Source organism: Ambystoma mexicanum, chromosome 2q (genome assembly GCF_040938575.1).
Source record: "Ambystoma mexicanum isolate Mex_15411 chromosome 2q, UKY_AmexF1_1, whole genome shotgun sequence".
NCBI classification, from domain to species: Eukaryota; Metazoa; Chordata; class Amphibia; order Caudata; family Ambystomatidae; genus Ambystoma; species Ambystoma mexicanum.
This window is the reverse complement of record NC_090924.1, coordinates 1164130335-1164156116: the sequence shown is the minus strand read 5'-3', so window position 1 is coordinate 1164156116 and position 25782 is coordinate 1164130335. Positions and strand designations below refer to the sequence as shown.

Genomic DNA, 25782 nt, shown 5'->3' with positions numbered 1-25782 from the left:
TCAGTGATTGGTTACTACTACGAAAGACAGATCAGAAACGAAACTTATACTGATTTTTCTTTACCGAGGATTCCCCGCCTGATGACGGGGAATATTCATGAGCATGTGAATCCATGCCAGACCCCATGCTGGAGAAAGCAGAGAACCAAGGGAGTGGGAAGCTAACAACAGGAAAGGGAGAGGAGAGAAATTTGGCAGCAAGTAATCTACAAGCAACCAGGGGAGGAAACAGTGAGGAGCAGATCACCCACTCAGTTTAGGTGGGTATTAGAGGGTGTATGGACCTGTTGTTAGGGAGGAACTGTTGTTAAAGAGGAACTATTCCTTTAAAAGAAGGGTCTTGAGCTTCTTTCCGTGCTTAGAAGTGAGGAGGCAAGTGTGATGTTGACCATGAGGAGGTTCCAGAGTCTTGGGCATAGACAGCAGGCCTGTCTTCCGGTTCTTTCCTTCCTGCACCGGTGGCAGTCATGTGTGCACATTTCCTTACCCTTGTGGATCGTAGGCCACGAGAGATCCTGAGTTTTTCAGTGATGTGGCTTGGTGACATCAGAGTGGCAGCTTTGTAGATGAGGCATAAGGATTTGAATATCTGGGCTTGCAGCAGGAGCCAGTGCAGTTCGATGAGGGTTGGGTTATGTGGTTGTATTTGCAGAGTCCTTTGATGACTCGTGCTGCAGCATAAGGCAAGAAGGGTTCAGAGAGCAAGCTTGCACTTCATGCCTCGAGGATGCAAAGACATCACTGTCTGGCGCAAGGAAAAATGCACAATTGCCATTGAGCCACAGCAGCATTATGGTCTAGCTAAAAGAGCACATTTTTAATTGTGTATCCTCATCTAGTGGTCTATGCACAATTTTCCACTTAAACATTTGTTAAAAAAACATTTTAAGTCCACATGAATTACTTATTGGCCCATTACATACAGGAATGTTAGCCAATATGTCAACTTTCATCTTTGACCCATTTTACAAATCAGGGCAGCATTCAAATATATTTCTGAAGGACGTGTTTAGGGGTAAATGCTATTTTCAAAAGCAGCAAAAAAGAGAGGAATAAGACTAATCTCTATACATTGGTGTTCTGAAATCTCCATCTTCATACCACATACATGGTGAATGCAATAAATCTTCCCTTAAAGAGTAAATATACAAATCAAACATATCTGGACTAACATATCTGGACTATTTGCAAACATTTATTTAAAACATGTAATTACCTAGTCACACTATTAATTTAGAAGATGGCACTGCATTGTCAAGCTATCTGATGTGACAGTTCGTGTCAAATTTACCTGAATCTAAAAATGGACAAACACAACCACCACAATGACTTACTGTAAGTTTTATGGCTTTCTCAGGGGCGACTCCCAAAAGTTGTGGCAGGAGACCTAAAAGAGAAAAAGAAAAAATAAGAATGTTTGACTATCTTATTAATTTGCATCAAAAAGCAGGGATCAATAGCACCACATGTGGATCAGGATATCAGCAATTTTCTGCTATTAGACTTAATGAAAACATTTGAATTGGAAAGTTCACCATGAAAGCCTAAATGACATTCACTGGTTTATATGAACATCATTAATTACATTTAAAAAAGCTAGAGGCAACCTACACATCCTCTGAGATTCGATTTACCCTTAAAAGTTATGTCTCCAATATAAAAGAGAGACAATTTGCATTGTAAATATTACAAATAGTTGAGTCTTGCAAATTTAAGAAGAAAATAAGTTGAAGAATCGGATGAATGTATAGGAATCTTTTGACAGAAGACTGCTACTGATATATAACTACTAAGAATTACTCTAAAAGTAATAACTCACTGGCACATGCCCTGCTAGATCTGTAATGTGAAAACACTCTCTTCACAGGTTTCCCAGACAATGGTTTTAAATTTTGGAAAACAGATGAAGAATGAGAAACTATTTTTAAAACTCGTTGAGCTCATAATGTAAAAAGAAATATTCATAGTTTGCCAACGCGGAAAGTTAGTACCAAATTGCTCCTCATAACCACTGCATTGTGGACAATGTGTTTTTGTTCTTCAGCCACATATTACACTGGAGAAATAAAAGGTTTTACAACACAATTTAAACCTAACACAATGAATAGAAAGTCAAGTGGGTGGACTTGTGGGTAGAAAGAAGAAAAATCAGAAAGCATGTCCTGTACTTAACAAAAGCACTAGATGACCAGATCTAATGGAAATTCACAAAGTCTATCATGTTACCCAACTGCTATAACCTTTCAGGTCAATTGAAAACTTTCTTCAATTGAAAACAAATCTCCTGTGTGTTCTCCTTCTCCCTTTCTCTCTGGTTCTCACATTGTGAAAGCATTGTCCCATTGTTTATATACTTTCACTATAAAAAGAAAGGCAAAATCCCACTCTTACTGTCCACAGCATAAACATGAAAAAAGACTATATTAAATTCTTAATATATAGTTATGAAACTGCATCTGGTTTCATGTAGCATACATGTGGGCATTTTTATATCCGTTTGCTCAGTCTAATGTGCGCTCTGTATTTTTGGAAAATTGAATCTGGGTATTACTGAATTCTGCTTCTTATTCAAGCAGTGTCAATGTGACTGTATTTTCTGTAACTCAAATCTGGGTATTTCTGAATTCTGCTTCTTAGTCAAACTATGTCAATTTGACTGTATTTTCTATAACTCAAATCTGTGTAATACTGAATTTTGCTTGTTATTCAAACTGTTGCAATTTGACTGTATTTTCTGTACCTCAAATCTTGGTATTTCTGAATTCTGCTTTTTCAAAATTTAGCAATTTGACTGTATCCTGTAAACCTTCCCTGTTGCTCTTAATCCTCATGCTGCGCAAATTCCTTTGCTCTCGCTGAATGGGAAATGCTAATATGAGTACTATTTGTAACACAGCTGTTTGAATTTGCTACGCCTATACCTTTACCTTGATTGTGATCTCTGGATGTTCACTTAAATGGTTGTGCCCCCTCATCTACATGCTAAATTGCTCATGCCCCCCCTGCTGCATTCTCTAACCCAGGCCCTATCTCCATTACCCCTTTTCTCACTATTTCAGCTGTTGCTTTTTGACGCGTGGCACTTGTCTTGCTGCCTATTTGCTGCACCTCCACATTGTGAACTGTTCTTGCTCACCGTTCCCTTTGTATCCTACGCCCTATTCCTCATTACCCTTGTTTTAATGTTTTACTTGTTTAATTTGTTGCCTGGGACTCCTCTTCACCTATCTTGCTGCTAGGCCGCCTGGCGAGTTCCTCGTGCATTGTGCAGTTCCTTCATATGCGCCCCAGCCCCTTGTAACTATGGTGTGCTCTATCTCTCCTATCTACTCTAATTACTACTATATTACCGTTCCTACCCCTCTTTCGAAGCCTGGAAGGAAAATATTTAAGAAATCACTCCTGGTCCACAATGCAGGATTGCCATTGCTGATGCCTACATCAATGTTTCCCTCCAGGCAGTCTATTACTAGCATCCGACTTACTGTCCCCCCTCTCCTGACCTATGGACTCCTCCATATGGTCTCTATCCTCTCTCCCTTTTTATCCTCGCCCATTAATGGTGGAACCAGGTGGAAAATTCTCTTGGCACACTTCCTATCTTCTAGGTGCATCATTAATGTCTACCAGAATTGCACAATCATGGGCCACAATTCTCAGCCCAACCTAGCTCTTGATAGGCATCTTCTGTCTTTCATTAGCTTCCTCCCTTTTCCTGCCATTCCTCCGGCTGCCACACCTCTGGCCTCTTGCCCCCACCAACGTGTGTACCTCACCCCTGTACCCTGCAGCGGAAGACCGTAAAGGTGGCAACCAGCTTCACCTAGCTGCCCTCAATTCTCGCTCTGCTGTCAAACCCTCCTCTGACATCGGTCACCTCCTTGAAGACTTTGAGCTTGACGTCCTCAGTCTCACTGAGATGTGGTTCAATGCCAGCTCTGTCACTGCTTTTGACACTCTCCTTCCTGAGGGCTACATAATGCTCTCAAAGCCCAGGTCTAACTGGTCCGGAGGCGAAGTCGTCCTCGTCTACCCTGAATGGGTCCCTGCTTCCATCATACCCACAAAATCATATTCCTCCTTTGAATGTCTTGACTGCAAGCTTTGCATCTCTCCTACCCTCTAACTCACTCTCACTAACATCTAAAGACCTCCTGGGCCGACCCCTTCCCCCTTTCTATCAGAGTGGGTCGTCCTCGCCTCCTCTTTGCTGACCTCATCCTCTAAGCTTCTACTCCTTGGAGACTTCAATATCCATCTGGATTCTCCCAATGCAGCCGCTCTACACTTTCACAACTTCTGCAACTCTCTCACTCACCATTCTTTCCTCTGGCCCAACCCAGTCAGCCGGTCACACCTTTGATGCGCTCACCACCGTTCATATCTCCCTCTCACTACTCCTTTCTCCTGGTCTGACCATTCTCTGCTCTCCTCCCATCTGAAGCTCCAGGACTCCTTGGCTAAGCTTCTGCCCGCACTGCCAGTTTCCTTCTTCGTCATTTGATCGATGAGGCGGGTGTCAGTAGCTGCGTTTGGTGCCTCCTTCACCCTTGCACTCCTAATATTCACTCTCACACTGACTCAGCTCCTGCTAACCTTCATCTCTCCTCTCCAACACTCTTGACATCCTTGCCCCTGCCATCCAGACTTAGCCTCGTTGAAACGCAAATGCAAAGTTGTAGAACGGAAGTGGCTGCTTCTGGTTGTATACGAATTGTTCGAATTTCAATTGTTCGAATAACAATTGACCTTCTGCACAATTGACCGAATTTAAACGGTCAATTAGGATATATATGCAGGGGGAAACCCCCCGCAGCCCCCCACCCAATCCAACCCCCATCCCAAACCCCCTCCCAATCCCCTTATATTATTATTACACCAACCCAATCCATAATATATATTAAAATGACCATACGGTCAATTGTGCAGAAGGTCAATTAGGACCCCTATTATTCGAACAATTGTGTCATTCGAACAATTGTAAACGAACAATTCGGGTAATACCGCTGCTTCTAGCACATCCTCTGACAAACTGGCCTGTCGCCTGCGCCAAAGGCAATGCAGAATCTCTATCCGCTTCAAGAAACAGGTCCACATCAAATCTCGCATCTCTGGGGCTACAAAGAACACAGCTGAATTCTTCAAAATCTGCAAGGAACTTGCCAATCCTACTGCAGTCTCCAGTTCTCCTCTTCCCTCTCAGGCCCTCTGCATGTCGTTGACCACCCATTGCCCATCCAAAACCCAGGAAATCCGGTCCTATCGCTCCTTTATTCCCCTACCTCCTCCGCCTGCATGCATGCATGCCCCCCCCTCAGCCACCCCTCTACCTCCATCCTACTCTCCTCCTTACCAATAGCACCGGATGAGGTCACCAAGACAGTCTGCTCTATGAAAGTCTCCTCCAAACAGGTGCTTCCATGCTCATCTAGAACTATCAAGGACAACATTGCCTCTCACGCTCCCCTCTTTGGCCGAGTTCTATTACCACTTTTGCCACTGGCTCCTTCCCTTCACCCCTCGAGCACCCCCTCCTAAAAAAGCCTTCTGCGGATCCTTCCTGCCCAGCTAACTACTGCCCTATCTCCACTACCCCCTTCTTGGGCAAACTCCTGGAGAAGTTGGTCATCTCCCAACTAATCCATCACACTGAACCTGTTGGCTGGCTTCATGACCACCAGTCTGGCTTCAGAGCAGCCAGAGGCACCGAAACCACTGTCCTGTACACCGGGATGACTTGCTCTCAAACCTTGATTCCAAATCTCCTACCGCCCTTATTCTGCTTGATCTGTCCTCTGCCTTTGACACGGTCAATGAAACCATCCTGATAAATTGGCACTGTGATACCCTGGGCATCACAGACCGGGCACTGGATTGGTTAACCTCTTTCCTCTCAAATCGGACCTCCCAAGTTCAACTGGGCTCCTTTCTCTCCTTTACCTTACTCTCAACTTGTGACATCCCTCAGGGCACTATCCTCTTGCCGTGGCTTTTCAACCTTTACCTTGCCCATCTGATCACCTTCTCTACTCATTTCTAGCATTATGCTGATGACACAGCTCTCCTTTCAGCTTCCTATCCTCTTCCTTCTCTCCTTCTGCTCTCATTCAGGACTGCTATTCAGGCATATGGTGTTGCTAATGATCTCTGGCTTAACAGCAGTAAGACTGAGATCCTTCTCATGGGACTCCTACTCCCTCCTTTCCTCCTAAACTCTGATCACCCTCTCTGGGTACCCCTCCCCTAACCCTTCTGTGAGGCTAAAAACATGGGTGTCATCTTCGACTCCTCTCTCTCCTTCTCGCCTCATAAGGCTGATCTTGACATGAAGGCTCACTATCAGCTTCACCTCCTCAGAGGCATTTTCTATTTCCTCACCTTCCCCCAGAAACTATGGTCACCGGAGCTCTGGTTCTCATAAAGAGCAAAAAGGTGTGCTTCAAGAGTCTAGAAAATGCAAGATTTTGCAAGGGTTGAGAGGAAGGAACAAACCTGATGCCAGGGTTGCCTGTAGGGGCTAATGTTACTATTGAGACAACAGTAACAAAACATTGCCAATTTCTGGGGTGATATGCCTTGGTATGAGGCTTCTATGCTATCTTGATTATGTCAAGTTTTCACTGAGACTGTCCAAGACTTTACAAATAGTAGGCTCAAAGAACCTAAGCTTTTAAGTTCCTCAATAGCGAAGAGAGATGTAGGACCATGCCCTGTTGTTGGAGAGGAGGTCCACCTGATCTAGGAGCAACCAGGCTGGAGTCAATCATTTTCAGTCGGTCTGATAACCAGTTACAGTTGGGCCAATGAGGTGCGAACAAGACCATTTTGCAAGTCATGAGGTGTCCGAGTTTGTGGACAGACAACTTTCGGTACAACATAAAGAAGTAGGAAGCCATAGACTGTTTATTCTTGCCATGGGAGAAGGAAACAATTCTCTCTGAGTGTCCTATAGGGAAAATAGCAGATCAGAAGGATGACGCTGACACTCCAAGGACATTTTTACATTGTATTTATTAAGGAAATAAGAATAAGGCCCATCTTTCCCTATCGCTATGGGGTGTTCCCTACCTACTTAACTAAGATGATCGTCAGTGGTGAGTCAATGTCCAAAAGAAATAAGTCTGCGGTGCAAAACTAACCTATCTGACTCTACCTCTAGTTTAATCAACTAAGGTCAGGACAATGACTCCCTTCTCCTGATTGTTGTGCTTTAACATTTCCACTTCTTTTAGAGTCCTGGTTATCATACCGTTTTCAAATAGTCTCTTGATATCCTTTGTATCAGCTCCTGTAGTTCCGTTATGGTACTGATGGGCTTTCTCTCCTCTTTGATGGGGTTTTTCTTTCCCCTTGGTAGCATCTTTTGTTCTGGGTTATAGGTTTCTGAATATTCGGTTCCAGTGCCTTCTCTTCTGGGGCTTTTGTTTTATGGATAATTATCATTTAGCTTTTCCTCATGTGGACTTTCTTGTACAATTTTTATCCTAGGAACGTCTCTGTTCTTTAATGCATAATTGTCTCTCTCTGTTCTTCTAGACTCTTAGTCTTGCAAAAGGGTTTACTTTCCCCTTTACCCAAGGTAATGATAGACCATTTCTATTTCTCTCACTCTTTGGGATTTCTAGACTTCTCTGTCACATGGACACAGTTCAAATGTATCAACTTGGTTTTCCCAGTTTTGTCATAGGTACTGTGGCGAGTGTCTCTGATGCTAGAACGCGTCCCCTTTGGCTTCCCGGTATCCCTGTTATATTCAGCTTTGCGGAGGAACGTCTTTGGTGCCGGTAGGTACTTGGAACCTGAAGTAATGGGGTTCTCAGGCTCACACAACACGTTGGTGTCAGGAGGTACGTAGTTGGGTACGTTTATTCCATGAATGTGAGCACAGGTAAGATAGATGGAACGAAATACTGGGACATCCACCCCAGCCAGCACAGCGACTCCAACTGTCACTGTGAGAACCCATAGAACCTAGTCACACCAAGACCCCATCCTCCATGTGACATCAGAACATTCTGCACCCACATACAGATGCTCATTACAACACTTCTCCCCCCCTAATAATAAACAAAAGGATAAAATCTACAACACTACAAATCAATTCTCGCACAATCCACGTGTGGCCAGCATGCAGACCAATTAAGACCACCAACAAAACTCCCCGACCTGTGCATGCCAAGCAACAGAAAAACAGTGGAGACATACTCGAGCCCCACCACAATACCAACACACCGTAAAAGTCATACCCGCCTAGATGACCCCATGAAAACCCTTTGATGGCCTTTCATGCCGTGACCGCCTTAAGATGCACATGTTCCAGTAAGAAAAAACTGGAACATGCCTTGATGCCAACAACAAAACCTGTTAACTAGAATTGCCAAACAAACCTGAACACGGCCAAGAGAAAAATGGACCACTGGAACTGGTACGCCTAGATGTGAAAACATCCAACACCAAAACAGAAGATTCCAAAAGCAAATTAAACCCAAACTCCAGCTCCAACTACCAAATGGAAACACGTCACAAACACACCAACCTATTGGAATTCCAACACCAATTGGAACTCACAACTCACACACCAACTCCACTCCCTCCTTTAACATTCCACCAATCACAGACCCACACACAAAATCCTACAGCACATTCCATACACACAAAGCAAACCCCACAATGCGACTCCCAGTAAGCAGGCAAACCATGAGGATGAAAAATGCTAGGTACAACACAACCCATACAAGTCCATGACCTGAGCCTGACGTCTGGGAAAGATGATAGGGGAGAAATTGCTTGATACAAAACAACAAACACACCAACCTGGAAGTATATCACTACAAAAACACTAAACTCTCAGAACCCACCCGGCCATTCTGGACCCCCCATCACCTCACTGCAAAACCACAAAACTCGAGGGCCCAACTGGCCATTCTGAGAAATGTGCCAAATCTACCAGGGGAAAATCCCCTACGAAGAACACATAAAACAAAAAAACGATGCAACTACATGTAATATGCTTTATCCAAACAATGAAACCAAAACTAAAATTTTGAGTTCAAGCGCTTGAGTTCCAGCGCTTGCATTCCAGCGTTTGCCGCACACCCGCATGTCCAAAATAGAAAAGAAACAGAAAACAAAGGGGCAATGCAGAACTCATGTAACCCAGCACCCACATGTCCATGTGCGAGACCCAAAAACAGGTCCATGAAACTCCCTGAAGAGGAAAGGCAATGTTACAATACATGAACCAAATGTACAAAATGACCCAAATCCACATCCCCATGTCCCATTGGGAAAAATGCCCCAGAATGTGTCAGTGCACACCCCGCACCCAAGTTCAGGAGGAACCTTTACAGTATCTATTTGCTCCAGCAGCGCCCTAACATACAACCTAAACAGAAAAGGCCACAACATGAACGCAACAACATTTCCACAAATTAAAAACCCAAAGTCCAACCAACTGACTAATATTCCTGAGGCCACAACACAGAGACAACAGTTTTGACAGAAACAGGACTCATGCCACACAACTATTCCTCATCCATAACACTGAGATCTTTGAGCTGCATGTGAAAGTTACACAAATCAGGGTAGAATTCTTTAAGATTTCCCACAAATCTGTTGCATGGTGGACAGACGTGACCACCATACAGAGCCCTCGCTGCACACACAGCACACTCCTGGAAAATATCCATCTGGTCCCTCCATACGGCAAACCTTTGCTGTGCTCAGGCAGCCGACATCGGCTTAATGCCTCTTGCCCCTCACAAGACATACCTTCCTGTGCCCCTGTTGACCGCCCTGAAATAGATCTCCAAACTCCTTATGCTGTTCAAAAGTGTTGCTAAGACGCACCTCTGAAATGCCCTCAGCATAACAGCTCAGCTCTTGTAGACATCCTTGACTCGCCACTGAGCTACGCCGTACTCGCCCGCAAGTCAGCTGGTCGGCACGCCGTCTGAGTGCAGATGTTAATGCACCAACCAACCTCATCAGCGTGCCTTTCCCGGCAGACACAACAACACTTCCAGGGTCACGTCGGTCCACAGCACTGTCCTCTTGTGCCAGCAGTTCGGTCACCTCCAACGGCTGTGGAAGCGCTATAAGGGACATGTCCCGGCCTGGATGCTCCTCCGCATGAAGGAAAAAACCTGAAACGGAGGGGAAACAGGAAGGACTGGAGAATATAGCATCGAATGAGTGGGTGGGAGGTCAGATATTGCTTAAATCAGATGGGAAGACAGTGGTAGCAGCGGGAGGACCAAAAAACGAAGCAAAGGGTTGTAAGGATATGGGTGAAGGAAGGGAAAGGGCAGAGGTAGGCAGACGAGACAATAAGGAAAAGGAAAAACGCAAGAGGGTGCAAAGAGAAAAACAGAAGGCAGAAGCGTAAGAATGCGAATGAGAGATACAGAAACATCAAAAGCTTGAGGAAATGGCAAGGGAAGACGAAGAAAGGGAAAGGCAAGTACAGATGAAGAGGGAGAAGAGAAAGTTAGAAATAGAGCGGCTCGTAAGAGAGCAGGGCGCAGGGAAGAGGAAGAGCGCACAGTGAGAGACCTAATGATTAAGCTGGGTTCAGCACGTTTTGAAGATGACCTGGACAGGGAAGATCAAGTAGATAGAGAGCGAAACATGTGGTGTGATAGGACAGCTACGCTGCCAAGCAAAAGCAATACCAGGTCCTCCGTGAGGGGGGGACTGCAGGAGCATGATCAATGTAGAAGGAGGGCAGCAGGGAGGCACAGTGTTGAGAAGGCTAAGCTTCCAAGACAACATTGACAGTGACGGCAGAGACACCGGGTTGGACGATGACTTCGGAGGAAGTGAGGATGAGAGACTAGGAAAGTCTGCCCAAGGGAGTGTAGGGAAGGGCACGCACTGAGACACGATAGGGGGATTAGACAAAGACGAGGGTGGATTGTGGGTGACAAGGGGACATCGTCCTAGAGCTACATCGCACAGCATCGGCAGTGTTACCCCATATACACAGATGCTCAGAGACCTTCCAGCGCGCAGGAGGGGAGAATTAGTGAGGGTGTTCACTGCCACCAAAGACACTGGAAGAAGGAGATCTGACTGACACAGTTCCACTTACTGGAGAAGGGCAACCTAAGTACATACCATGGCAACAGACAACTTGAGGTGTAAGCTACTGCAGGAGCGGAGAAATGGATATACGAGATGGAAAGACTCACAGCAGGTAAGACATTAGCGGTGGGGGGACATGAAAGGTTTACTGTCAGCGGTTCTCAGAGAGGCTGCCGATGAGGTGTGGAAAAGGAGTACCCAGGAGTAAGCGCCCAGAACACGACGCACGATGGTTCGCTGTTTAATAACTGCTGAGCAGCTATATGGCAAGCTCTACGGGTGCAGTACCCAGACACCGTAGACATTAGTGCGATCATGGCACGGGGGAGGACGATGGCCCCTTACAGTATTATCAGGCTATTCAAGAGAAATGAAGACTTGAAACACGAGAACTGTGGGACAAGATAGTGGGATTATTCTATCATATACTATGTCAAGGGTTGCCAGAGCAGGTGCAAAAGCAACTTAAGAAGTTGGTGAGGATGGAAGCAAAACCGTGATCAGAAATTCAACTCACTATAGTACATTATTGCAGGCTAATGCAGTAAAACGCGAAAAAAAAGTGCAAGGAAAGAAAGTAGGAGGAGGCAAAGTTAGTGCAGAAGAAACTATCAAAATATGCCATGGCAGGGGCAGTGTTAACAAGTACAGGAGGACAAAATGCACTAGAAAGGCAGTACACAACGTCACCCGCGGGAGGAGGTTTCATGGGGCTGGGGGATGCACACAATGAGTTCAGAGGAAGAGGGGGGCCTCTTAGGGGCCACGGGTTCAGGCACCCAATGCAACAAGGCTCGGAGGGATTCTCTGGGACCAAAAGCAAATGTATTGAATTATTGTTTGCTTGTTAAGTGCTTATACAATAAGAATATACTGTTTCAAAGCGCCCAAGAAACCACCCCAGTGTTGGGTATGCCGACATATACGCCACATCTCCAGAGTGTGTAGGAGCAGAGGGGGGGATGCAGCAGAATGGGGGAATGCAGTATCAGCCAACATATCAGGGGAAATAGACTGAGTACTATGCCCAGAACCAGAAGATGCAGCGACCAGAACAGACACCGAACACATACCAGCCCATGACACAGATGCAATAAATGCAGGCACCAGCACAGCCTTATTCACAGACATCACAGGCACCACAGATGCAGAATAATACGCAGCCACCATACACAGCACCACAAAACGACAGGACATTGACACGCACAGACTCCATGGGAATGACTCCCATTAGGAAACTAGGGGGGACTACCGTGGTGGGCGGCATCCCATTTGTAGGGAACTGAATGTCATCATACCCTCAATAGGACAACCCACAGAAAGACATGTGTTCCATCCTATCGATTACACCCAACCCGGTGGAGGGACCACGTATAGGGGTGACAAGACTTTCTCCTTTCTTGTAGACACAGGGACAACTAGATCCTGCATCCGGGTGGGGAGGTATAGAATGTCAGGCAACGCCATGAATGCGCAGGGATTTTCTGTTACGCTCACCTGGTATCCACAGGGACGCCACCCAGCCGGGTTGCTCGCTGGTATGCTTCTCAGCTTTGCCCTGATGTGGTCTGCAGGGAAGGTTCTGCCTGAAATTACAGGAGGACTGTGTTCAAGACTGACCGACTGGGGTAAGTATCCTCCCTCCACCCCCATATGATTTCAGTCCTTCTGGCGCCCTCTCCTCACCTTGTGGTAGAATTAGGCGTGCTCTCCGTCCTGCCTTCTTTGCAGGGGCGCGTTGTGTTTCATGGGCGAGTGCGGTCCAGTTACTTCACTAACGCCGGCCCGTTCAGGTAGGTCTTATTGCTTTCTTTAGTTTTGTTGCTATCCTGCATGCCTTTCTTTGTTTAAAATGTCTCTTTTTTCTCCCTTAGGTATGCGGAGCTTCAGCGCGGCAAACTGGCTTGGTTGAGCCCCGCTGGTAAATGATGGCGCATTAAGAGTGCTATGATGCGGTAAGTAAGCGCTATGCGCAGCGCTGCAAAGTCTTGCCTTTGCTAACCTGTGTTTTCCTTCCTTGTAGGTCGCTGTGTTCTTCAGCGCGAGTGGAATGTCCGGAGTGGTGCCAGCCAAGAGGTGACCAGCCAGGTAAGCTTTTTGAGCAGTTCGTAATTTGTAAATGTCTCTACTGCTTTCTTTAATGTTGCCTCTATCTTCCTCTTTCAGGTCGTTCTGTCCGGGAGGCGTGCAGATTCGAGGAAGCTGTTCTCAGTAGCTGCGAGTGTTTAAAGATGAAGACTGCAGGTAAGATGCTGCTGCTAATGATGTTCCTTTTGTCTCCTTGCAGGTTCTGCTTCTCCGAGGTTCGAGGGAATAGTTGGACTCGGTGAGCGTCACGTTGCAAGCTGCAAAGTAACGCGAAGCTTGTTGTCTTGCTCGGGCGTGGTTTAAATAGCCCCAAGAAAATAGTCCAGGTAAAGTAGTCCCTAGGCTACCACACCCAAAACACTAGACCGCATAGCTTGGTTCTTAGGAACCAAGCTATGTGGATGCCTCCATGTTGGCTGACAATACAATAAAGTAGTTCCCAAGCACATTTGTTTTTCATGGTGTATGAGCCTGCACCATAGGCGCCAGGACTGGCCCCATGAGGGCTTTTGAAGAGGATGCCAGGTTCTAGAGGCCCGAGTCCTGACTCCACCTGGCCAATGGGTTTGCCAGAGGGGGCTTTGGGCGAGGGTCGTGACAGCACTCCCCCCTAAGGCCCCTCCCATGGTGTTCCTTCTGTCTGGCCCAGGTTTGGTTGGGAAGTTCCGTGGGGCGTGGATATTCTCACTGGGCTCCCAGGATCTATCTTGTGGTCCAAATCCTTTCCAATCGACAAGATAATATAGCTTGCTCCTAGAGTATTTAGAGTCCAAGATATCTTTGACTTCAAATTCTGGTTCTCCGTCAACAAGTATGGGCTTAGGTGGTGTCCCAATCCGTGTGCCGGGTTGCATTGGTTTCAGGAGGGACACATGGAATACCAGGTGGATGTGTAGATTAGGTGGTAAATCCAGTTTCACGGCTGCTGGGTTGATAATTGCCTTAATGGTATAGGGTCCTAAGAATCTGGGATGAAAGGTCCGGGTTCCCTTGATGGGTACGAATTTAGCGGCTAACCAAACTTTGTCTCCTACTTGACAATCAGGGGCCTTTTTCCGGTGTTGGTCAGCGAATCTCTTTTGATTTTCTTTGGCATGAATAAGGTGTTCCTTTGCCCTTTTGAAAGCCTGAGTAATGGTTGTGTGTAGAGTCTTTACCGCTGGAAGGTCTAGTTCAGAGGTACGTGGATGTCTGCCATAAAGGGTATAGATGGGCGTTTGTCCCGTGCTTGAATGCAAAGAATTGTTATATGCATATTCGGCTATCCATAGTAGGTCTTTCCAATTCCTTTGTTCGTGGTGCAGCATGCACCGTAAATATTGCTCGAGTGTCTGATTGGTTCTCTCGGTTTGGCCGTCCGTTTGGGGATGGTGACTGGTAGATAGCCGAACGTCGATCTGCGCCATTGCACAACATTTCTTCCAGAAGTTTGAAACAAACTGGCTGCCTCGATCAGAGACCAGAACCGAAGGGAAGCCATGTAGCTTAACCACGCCCTCCAGAAACACTTTTGCTAAAGTGGCTGCGTCTGGGAGGCCTTTGAGAGGAATAAAATGGGCCACCTTCGAGAATAAGTCCGCAACTACAAAGATGGTGTTGAACCCTTGGCTTGGAGGTAGATCAGTGATGACGTCAAGGGAAAGAGTGTGCCATGGAACTGGAGGAATGTCCAATGGTTGTAGAAGACCAGATGCTTTTTGTTTCTGTGCTTTATTTTGTGCGCAGACACCGCAGGACTGAATATACTGAATGATGTCCTTACGCTAGGTAGGCCACCAAAAGTTCTCTTTCACCTTACCTAGGGTTTTGGCGATCCCAGGATGCCCTACGATCAGTGAATCGTGATAGTTTGAAATAATATGCTGTTGTAATTCCTTCTTGGGTACATATAGGCGATCCCTAAAAAAGGGTAGATAGTCCTTGATGGTATATTGTTCTCCTCGAGTTTGCCATGCGAGGTAGGCATCAGGATTCATTGTCCGTTAGATTTCTTTTAGTAGTTCTGCTTGTGTTAAGTCTGTCGTGATACCCAAGAGTTTGTCTTCAGGTATAATAGGTACTGGGTCTGGAGTTGTATATACTATTTCATCTATGCCCATGCGAGATAAGGCATCCGCCTTTCCGTTTCTGACTCCTGGTCGAAATGTGATTACATAATTATATTCAGCGAAGAAAAAAGGCCCACCGTAAATGGCGGGAGGACTGGGCCTTGGCTGTTTTGAGATATTGCAGGTTTCGGTGGTCTGTGATGACTGTAATGGTGTGTCTGGCCCCCAGAAGGTAGTGCCTCCAGGATTTAAAGGCGAATTTGATAGCCAGGAGTTCCTTGTCCGTGATAGCATAATTAATCTCTGGAGGTGAGAACTTTTTCGACCAGAAGGCCACAGGATGTAGATGGCCGGTTTCCGGGTCTCTCTGTGAAAGGACAGCCCCCATTGCAAGACTGGACGCATCAGTTTCGACGACATAAGAGAGGTCTGGACAAGGATGTCGCAGGATTGGAGCGGAGGTAAACCTTTGTTTAAGTTCCTGAAAGGCTTCTTTTGCTTCTACGTCCATTCCAAGCAAACTTTTTATTGTTTTTTTGTAATAGTACTCTGATTGGGTGCACAACCTGAGAGAAGTCTGGGATGAACCGGCGGTATAAGTTTGCAAAGCCCAGCATGCTTTGTACCCCTTTCAGAGACATCGGTGAAGGCCATTTCAGAATGGCATCTACCTTGTGCATGTCCATTCTGATACCTCCTGGAGTAAGGATAAAACCAAGAAATTCTACTTCGGTGACATGAAAAAAGCATTTTTCAAGCTTTCAAACAAGCGATGTTGACAGAGCTTGGTGAGGACTGAACGAACGTGCCTGACATGATCTTGTTCCGAGGCTGAGTATACTAAGATGTCGTCTATGTACAGTAAGGCACACACATCAATTAACTCCCTTAAGACGTCATTCATGAAATACTGGAATGATGCAGGAGCGTTGCATAACCCGAAGGGCATGACTTGATATTCAAACAAGCCGTACTTAGTACGGAAGGCGGTTTTCCATTCATCTCCTTTTCTGACTCGGACCAGGTGGTACGCTCCTCGAAGGTCCAATTTGGTATAAATCTGGGCATCTTTAACTTGGTCTAGCATCTCAGGGATAAGTGGCAAGGGGTTGCGGTTCTTCACGGCGATCTGGTTCAATGCGCGGTAGTCAATACAGGTTCTCAAGTCACCTTCCTTTTTCGGTATGAAGAACAAAGGACTGGCTGCGGGGGACTTCGAAGGACGGATAAATCCGTTTGCAAAATACTGGTCTAAATAGGATTTCAAATGAAGGCTTTCTGGTTCTGTGAGAGCGTAGATCCTGCCGCAAGGGATTTGTGCACCAGGAACAAGGTCGATCTGACAGTCATAGGGCCTGTGCGGCGGCAATGTATTGGCTTGGTCCTTTCGGGAAAACATCCTGGAAATCATGGTATTCACTTGGCAAGGTATTAGTTGCTCCCAGGGTTGATACTGTCGCTCCGGGAGTCATGGGATACAGACGTCAGGTTTCTCCTCTTGGTAATAGCAGGCAGGGGAGCAGTAACCAGGGAAGGTTAATTTTCGTGCCCGCCAGTCTATCAAAGGGTTGTGAGCAACTAACCATGGCATCCCTAGTATTAGCCTGAACTGAGGTGCCTTGATGAGATAGAATGAAAAAGACTCCCGACGTCCGTCCTGGCACAGCAAGGGTACCCTGTCTGTGCACTGGGTTACTGGTCCGGAAGCGATTTCTGTCCCATCCACGGTGGTTACCTTGTCCATAGTTGGCTTAGAACACAAAGGAAGCCCCATCTCTGCTGCCAGTTCTTGATCAATATAATTTCCAACTGCTCCACTATAGATGTATGCTTCAACGCCATGCATTCTGTTGGTGGTTAATTAATATCACTGGTATTGCAAAGTGCGAGGACAGCAACTCTTTCTTCTCACTCGACAAACTGACCTCTACGTTTGTCGAGCTTGGTAGTTTTCCGATTCCTTAGCTTCATCCTTCTCTGTGGCCCGACTGTTCTTCTTGGGGGTTTTACTGGACAGTCCTTCAGGAAATGTCCTGGTTTCCCACAATACAAACAAAGCTGTTGTCTCCTTTTGTCCCGCTCTTGTTTTGTTAATGGAGGCCGTATCCCTCCAATCTGCATGGGTTCTACAGCATTTTCAGGTATACGGGGTGTGTTTTCCCTTTGTCGAACATACACGGTGCGAGGGTCTGTCTTAGACCGGTCTGCCTTTCGGTCCTGCAAACTGTGGTCTAGCTGCACGACCAGATTTATGAATTCTGCACTGTCTCTGGGTGGATCAACCACCTGGGCGAAGACATCCTTTAATTCGCCTCGTAAGCCTCGATGGAATAACATGTTTTTTTTGTTTTCTGGCCACCTAGTTTCGGCAACCAGTCTGTTGAAGATAGCAATGTACGTTAACAAGTTCTGATTCCCCTGTCGGAGGGACAAGAGTTCATTGTCTACTGCTTGTTCCTGGGTATGGCGACCAAAACGTTTTTCCATTTCTCTCTGGAACCCCCCAAAGTCATGTAATAGAGGATCGTCATGAGTTACCAACGGCACCGACCAATCTGCTGCACTACCACTCAGGTATGATAAGACAAAAGCTACCCGAGCTTGGTCATTGGAAATGCTCCAGGCCTACAAAGAAAATTAAGGAGGCACTGATTGATGAATGCTGCATACATCCGTGGGTCGCCTGAGAACCTTTCTGGTGGTGCCAGGGGCACTGTTCCAGGTAATGTGATCTGTACCAGAGTGGGTGGTATGGCAGGGTTTTGCATCGTTGGATTGCTTCCAGGTAGAGGGGTCTGTCCTGCCTGTGATTGCAAGTATTGCCTGCTAATCTCTTCAGTGCGTTCTTTGGTCAGTATTATGTCTCTCCGGAGGGCATTAGTCTCTTGTCGGGCAGAATGAACCTCAGCACAAAGCTCTCTGAGTAATTGGGCCAATTGGTCCATTTCTGATGTCTCCATGGCGCCCAGGTGTATTGTTATGGTAGGCTTCGCGTTCTGTTACGCTCACCTGGTATCCACAGGGACGCCACCCAGCCGGGTTACCCACTGGTATGCTTCTCAGCTTTGCCCTGATGTGGTCTGCGGGGAAGGTTCTGTGTTCAAGACTGACCGACTGGGGTAAGTATCCTCCCTCCACCCCCGTATGATTTCAGTCCCTCTGGCGCCCTCTCCTCACCTTGTGGTAGAATTAGGCGTGCTCTCCGTCCCGCCTTCTTTGCAGGGGCGCGTTGTCTTTCATGGGCGAGTGCGGTCCAGTTACTTCACTGATATTGTTCAGGTAGGTCTTATTGCTGTTCTTTAGTTTTGTTGCTATCCTGCATGGCTTTTTTTTTGTTTAAAATGTCTCTTTTTTCTCCCTTAGGTATGCGGAGCTTCAGCGCGGCGAACTGGCTTGGTTGAGCCCCGCTGGTAAATTATGGTGCATTAAGAGCGCTATGATGCGGTAAGTAAGCGCTATGCGCAGCAAAGTCTTGCCTTTGTAACCTGTGTTTTCCTTCCTTGTAGGTGGCTGTGTTCTTCAGCGCGCGTGGAATGTCCGGAGTGGTGCCAGCCGAGAGGCGACCAGCCAGGTAAGCCTTTTGAGCAGTTCTTAATTTGTAAATGTCTCTATTGCTTTCTTTAATGTTGCCTCTATCTTCCTCTTTCAGGTCCTTCTGTCCGGGAGGCGTGCAGATTCGAGGAAGCTGTTCTCAGTAGCTGCGAGTGTTTAAAGATGAAGACTGCAAGTAAGATGCTGCTGCTAATGATGTTCCTTTTGTCTCCTTGCAGGTTCTGCTTCTCCGAGGTTTGAGGGAATAGCTGGACACGGTAAGCGTCACGTTGCAAGCTGCAAAGTAACGCGAAGCGCGTTGTCTTGCTCGGGTGAGGTTTAAATAGCCCCAACAAAATAGTCCAGGTAAAGTAGTCCCTAGGCTACCACACCCAAAACACTAGACCGCATAGCTTGGTTCTTAGGAACCAAGCTATGTGGATGCTTCCATGTTGGCTGACAATACAATAAAGTAGTTCCCAAGCACATTTGTTTTTCATGGTGTATGAGCCTGGCCACATAGGCGCCAGGACTGGCCCCATGAGGGCTTTTGAAGAGGATGCCAGGCTCTAGAGGCCCGAGTCCTGACTCCACCTGGCCAATGGGTTTGCCAGAGGGGGTTTTGGGCGAGGGTCGTGACATTTTATGGGGCAACGGAATAGGTTCCTTTCACAGACTAGCTTACATTTTCTATAGGGGAGCATGGCTTGGCTCTACCCTTATTGTATTCCCGACAGACACCAGTAAACACAACGGGGAGAGATATCACGACTAAACTAAATATGAACATCTCATTCACCGACAAGGGGATAATGTGTTCCACACCTGTGATTCACCTACTAAATGTGAGGGAGATCATCAAAGCTTAATGGGAATGCATGGTACAGAGGGGGGTGCAGCAGATGAACTATTTCGATATGGAGCGGAAGTAATAATAGCATAGCTTCCGGGAATACAGGGAAAACTGTGGCACCTTCCAAATGAGTACATGTTCAGAACAGAGTTACCACTAGACGAACAAGAGGGGATGGTAATACCACTAGAATTAGAGGCGATAATAGTGGGAGACGAAAGAATAACAGTACAGATGACACTGGAAGATCATGGAGGTCCGTCATCGCGGTAGCAGAAGGTTACAGGTTAACTACTGTAACAGACAAAGAACTGTTCAAAGACAACCGCTCAGATTACGAAGTAGTGTTTGACATTAGCATTACATGCTGGGTGAAGATACACTACAGGGAGGTACCAAAGAGGATGGCGATGATGCTCTAAGCATTGCCGCCATTTCTAGAGTAAGACCTGGCAAAGGTCCCCAGCGTCTTATGGACCACAAGTCCCTATGCCGTTGGGCTTCTGAAGGGAATATGAGTAGTAAAGATACAACTTAAGGAGCAATTCTTGCGGTCCTTGAGGCCCCGGAGAAACAGAGACAGAGGATGACGGCACCCCGCCGACACTGCCGGACCGCTGCCCGGGATCCTTCCTCCCCACCTGATTCCCGACACGAAAGCCAGACGAGTGCCCGAGTCGCGGGCACGGCAGCTGACAACATCCTGCATGGCCAAGGGCCCCCCCACCAACATCACGCTATCTCGGCGGCGGACCCCGCGCCTGGGGTTACCACGATCCCTTCCTGCGGGTAAGAACAGCCTAGACCATACAGAGGGCAGACACCTGCATCGCGGTGCCCGGCGGGACGCCAAAAACATGAAGTGTCCGCCCCGTGCTGCCTGACCCAGCACTCAAAAAGCAGGCGAGACAGGACACGCATCAGCCCCCCCACCCCATCAGCGAGATTGCAGCACCCGGGGTTGAGACGCGGCACAAAAAAGAGAACGCAGTGCCACGCTCACCTAACGGCAAAGTGTACACCATAAACAGACACATCACCAACAAGGTACGTGCAGGGGAGGTGGGGCTCCCTCCCCCCCACAACCCTACGCACGATCAGACAGTTGACTGGTCCCACAGGACCCGCATAGTGGAGGCGGCATACCCCCTCTAAAAGATCTGTGGGGCAGAGATACAGTGCCAGACAACGTCTACTGGTGGGGGGAACGGAACGGCGGGGACTGGGGGTGCTCCCTTCCCCCAACCATCATAAGCACCCTGAGCCTGCGACGATGCCAGCGACGATGCCAACGACTTCCCCTCCCACACTGCGTGGCTGACCAGGGGCCCAGAGAGCAAGCAGTGGAGCATCACCTGTGAGACACGGCCGCTGGGGGGACGGAGACCCCCGACGTACTAATCACAGTCCCTCAAGTCTTGGGCATTGACCCTACGTACAAAGTGCTGGGCAAGCACACCACAGGGGGGAGAAAACTCCGGCCGAGACCACACATTGAGGTAAACCCCAAATTTCACTCGACTAATTCAGGCAAGGGCGCCTGGGAACCAACAACTACAGGGGAACTCATTTGGCACCCCCCAAACAACAGTCTTAAGGGAGATATTGTCTACAAGGTTGTGCGCACAACAGGGAATCGGTGACCAATGCTGGAGGCCACTGCCCTCTACACGCTATGCACAAGAGGAACATAGCCAACGGCTGCGAACGTCAGGGCACAGCTACGGATACCCCTCACCGGGCGCACAACGCCTTAATGGACGCAACGGGCTAGCCATAACAAGGGACTCACCCCTAGCGGCTAGAGGTAATCTCTCAGGCGCTCCAGAACAAAGGTCGGAATCGCGAAGGATAGACGCACGACAAATCCACCCCAACTCGGACCCCACGATAACCCCCTTCAGGACGCCAACACGACCTACCTGGACTCATCACCTCACGAGGACCACCGACTCCACTATGGGCAAGCACAAGGCAGAGAGGCAAACCTTACAAAGTAAAATGGACCTCTATACAGTAGGGGCCCCTTCCCGTCTGGAGATAAAGACCCTAGAGGAAGAGGAAACCAGGGAAGAGGCTCAGGACCCTCAGGTCTCCCTGAGCGACTTAATGAAAGCAATTGGGGACTCAAGAACATCGCTGGAACTCAAAATTGGTGGGGTCTCCGCAGAGGTGTCCCTCCTGCGCCATGATCTTCGCAACTTATCGTCTAGAGTCGACGAAGCAGAACAAAGAGTATCGGACACAGAAGACAATGTTTGCCAACTGGAACAGCAACTCGCCATACTCTCCCAGAAACCAACTTGAATACCGCGCCGAAGACAGTGAGGGAAGGGCGCGTCGCAACAACCTCAGGATTTTCGGGATTCCGGAAAAAGAGGAGGGCCCTAGCGTTGAACTCTTCTTAGAAGACTGGCTGGCTCACATCTCCGCCCCTAAAAAACTGTCGAAGTTCTTCTCCGTTGAAAAGCACACAGGGTGCCCACTGGGCAGCCCACCCCTGGAGCCTCGCCTTGAACAATAATTGCACGCCTACTGAATTATCGAAAACGAGACGCACTCCTCCGGATGGCACGGGCATCGGGCCCAATTACATACAATGGATATAGAGTGGGGTTCTATCCGGATGGTACAAAATCAGTTCTATCAGGAGGTACAAAAGGCCCGCCAGTCGTTCGACTCGGTCAAGAAGAGACTTCAATCCCTGTCAATCAAGTATGCTCTCTTCTTCCCGGCAGTGCTCAAGGTCCATCATGAGGGCACTACCCACCTATTTCACAACCCCAAAGAAGCATGGGAATGGCTTGAAACGCAGATCCTCAATGGGTCTGAAACCCGATACTCGCCCTCTGCACCGTTCGCACGGAAACCCAAGTCTGGACAGCGCCCACCATCCTTCACTCCGGTGGACCCGGAAATTGAGACGTCACAGCGTCCCGCCAAAAACACTATAGAGAACGGATGAGGCCTGGGCATCACAGAAACAGATCCGCAACGCAACACTATGGAAACTCTACCCTAGTGGCTGCCGCCCTCTAGACAGCGCAGTCTCAACCACAGTCCGGGTGACGCCGCAGAAGTTTTATAGGTAAAAGTTTAATGTTTGGGCGACAGGTGCTCACAGTTGGGGGGTGGGGAGGGGACTACTGGGTTGGGGGGTGGGGTTCGACGGTTTTGGCAACCTGAAACACAGCATAAGAAGGCAAGATGCTCATTCCCATGGGCGCAGGAAACACAAACAGCCCGCATGTTGGGCCCGCAACGCCCCAGCACATGGTACATTGTCATATGGCATCCCTGGGAAGATCCCCTCCAAAAGACACACCTGGGTACCCAGGGGTTACACTACGCTTCCAGGGGCACAGAGAGATCCGGACAGAAGACAAGTCAGTCTAAATTCATCAGAATACTACATACTACCCTGGTGACCAGCAGATCCTTCGTGATGCCCTACATTGGGACCCACACAGCTGAAATAAACACAGATAAGATATCCTTACTGACCTGGAATGTCAAAGGCCTGGGGTCCAGTGTGAAACGAAGACTGGTGCTCCAATATCTCAATCGATACTCACCAGACATAGCATTCCTCACGGAAACACACCGGATTGGAGCCGGAAACTGTTTCTTTAAAAGATCCAACTACGGGGGCGTGGCTTGGAGCGCCATCGATGTGGTCGCTCCGTTGAAGCCGCCCGTGGATTGCCCGGTACTGCAGCAAAATTCATGCAGTTCCCCTAATTAAAATGGATCATCGACACCAGCTATGAGGATCGGAACCGGTGGGGCTTAAACGTTGCAAAGATGAAGAGCTAGTGCAGAAACACTGCACCCGAAATCGCCGTCCGAAACCCAGCACCCTGCGCCAGCCGAGAAAAACAAGATGGCGGGCGCGTATGTGAGTCCATACACGGCTGGGAAACGGAGGCGAACCGCACAATGACACGCGAGCTGGTGGGGTTGAGAGTCCAGACGCGAGGTCCAGACTGAATCCAGACGTGGGAGGTGGTCCGGCGGCCTGGACCCATCGAGAGCATCGGAGCGGAAGGGGGGGGCGGCGGAACTCCAGCCAGGAAAGCCAGCCCAGTGCCCGAGCTTGACACGCAGCGGTGGGGACCGCAGCGGGACCGTGCTTGTGAACCATCCATGGCTGGAACACCGGCGGGGGGGCGGTGAGGAGGGGGCCAGCCTTGTGCTGGGTGCCAGCATGCAGAGCCCGGCCCCGGAGGAGGGGGAACGGCGAAGCCGGCCGGATCGTGGCTCTGGTAGGGACTCTATTGCAGCGGGAGCTGCGGCTGAGATGGGCGGCGTAGAAGGAAAGCCTGCTGCCCGCTCCCGCTTCTGGAGAGGCCCAATCGTGGACTCCATCTGCAGAAAACAACAACCAGAGGAAGAAGCCACATCGGGGCTACGGCTGGTGGCCCCTTACAGCTGGAACAATGGCTAAGGCGGGCAACTCAGGAGAACAGCCTAACGCCCACTCCCCACAGGAGCTCAAAAGGGCCCCCAGCCCTGGGAGACATCAGAGGGCGAGGACAACCCCACCAAGGTGCTGCTAGCGGTCCCCTCCCAGATCTTGGCCGACAGGGGACTGCTCGCTTTGGCCACAGATAACGCAGTGGTCCGGTGACTCCTGTGAAAGCGAGTAAATACTGCTGATGCCACTCTGCTCCTGCATTCCACGTCCTCCCCCACGGACTTGCTCCGCTGGAACATCTTAACACCCCACTGCGGGGGACCCCTCTTGCTTCGCTCTCTCCGCCGCTGTTTGCTTCGAGCCTCCATTGTGGACCCACGAACTCCAGGCTAAAGACTTCAGGGGAACACCCTGAAACCCTGTGTTACCGAGGTGGTCCACTCCCATAGGGACCCCTTGCTGCACAACTCATCTGCTTAAGTTACCGAACGGCCCCTGTAGAAGCCCCCTCTGAGATCCGCCTCCCGTATACTTCCTGGGGCGCCCCGGCCCACATCCTCGCTCGGTGACACCGGTTTTCTCAGGGGAGCAGGACAAGTCCCTGGTCCCCCCCTCCTCATTAAAGACACCCATACCTCCCACCCCGCTTAGCCTAACCGAAAGGACGCAACCTACCGGTCCAGTAAGACAGACAGGCTTCGCCTCGAACCCGCAGAGCCCACCTCCCTAGAAAATCACAGAGACCGCTGCCTACAAGATCTTCACCACAACCTCAGAACCCCTCTGGGGAACCTCAGCGCCTCTGGGTACATCTGCCCCACTCAGCCGCCATGTCTAAACAAGAAAAGGCCAGCAAAAACCCAGATATAGCCACTATGTTCTCGACATCAGACAAGGGTAAGAAACAGGACCCTCCCAGTCTTAGCCATCCCATGAAGGAAAAGAAGCTCTCGCTACCAAAGGGGATTTAGTGGCTTTTATGGCGGACATCAAGACGGAATTCCGCTCATGCATGTCAGAACTCACCACCAAAGTTGAACAGACTGACCAAAGGGTGACTGAGGTGGAGCAGAGGCTGGGAGAGATTGAAGATCGCTCGCAAGAACACACAGCCACACTGGAGGAAGTCAAGCGCTCAATCAGAGCCCTACAAGACAAGACAAGTGCGAGATCCTAGAGTTTAAGCAAGAGGACCTTGAAAATAGGGCCCGCCGCAGCAACCTCTGGATCCGAGGGATCCCGTCCTCCATACTCGATAAAAAAACTGGCGGAATACGTTGAGGACTTCTTTCAGTCTTTGCTCCCACAGCTGGATAAATCCCATCGTTTGTTGGACCGCACTCAGACTACGCCCACGCCAGGGAATAGACTCGGATCTCCCCCCAGATGTCATTACCAGGGTCCACTTCTTCACTACCAAAGAGGCCATCTCAGCTGTCAGCCATTCTGGGGACGAACTCTCTTTTCAAAGCTCATCACTCCAGAGTTACCAAGACCTCTCAATGCTCCCTCTCCAGAAAAGAAGGGCGCTCGGCTCCTGGCACTCTTTCTCCAAGACCAAAAGGTGCGAGACAGATGGCTATTTCCAACGGCCCTCCAGTTCTCATACAAGGCTGCGGTGCGATGAATCAGTCACCTGGAAGACGCTAGCAAAATCATGCACCCAACCTTGGCCAAAGAATCCGCCTCGCCAGACTCGGAGGTAACTGAGCCCCCACAGCCAGCCCCTTCCCCGAAGCGTAGGCGACCGTTATGGTCAA

At 48.7% G+C, this 25782-nt stretch overlaps 1 protein-coding gene across 2 annotated transcripts in view; it reads right to left on the bottom strand.

The window, feature by feature from the left end:
* Positions 1–25782, bottom strand: part of SLC25A13 (solute carrier family 25 member 13) — a 1524563-nt gene that overhangs the window by 358621 nt on the left and 1140160 nt on the right. For both annotated transcript variants that reach the window (XM_069648547.1, XM_069648546.1), the window contains exon 12: positions 1335–1387. In XM_069648547.1, the coding sequence (XP_069504648.1) occupies positions 1335–1387 (53 nt within the window). The remainder of the gene's footprint in view (positions 1–1334; positions 1388–25782) is intronic.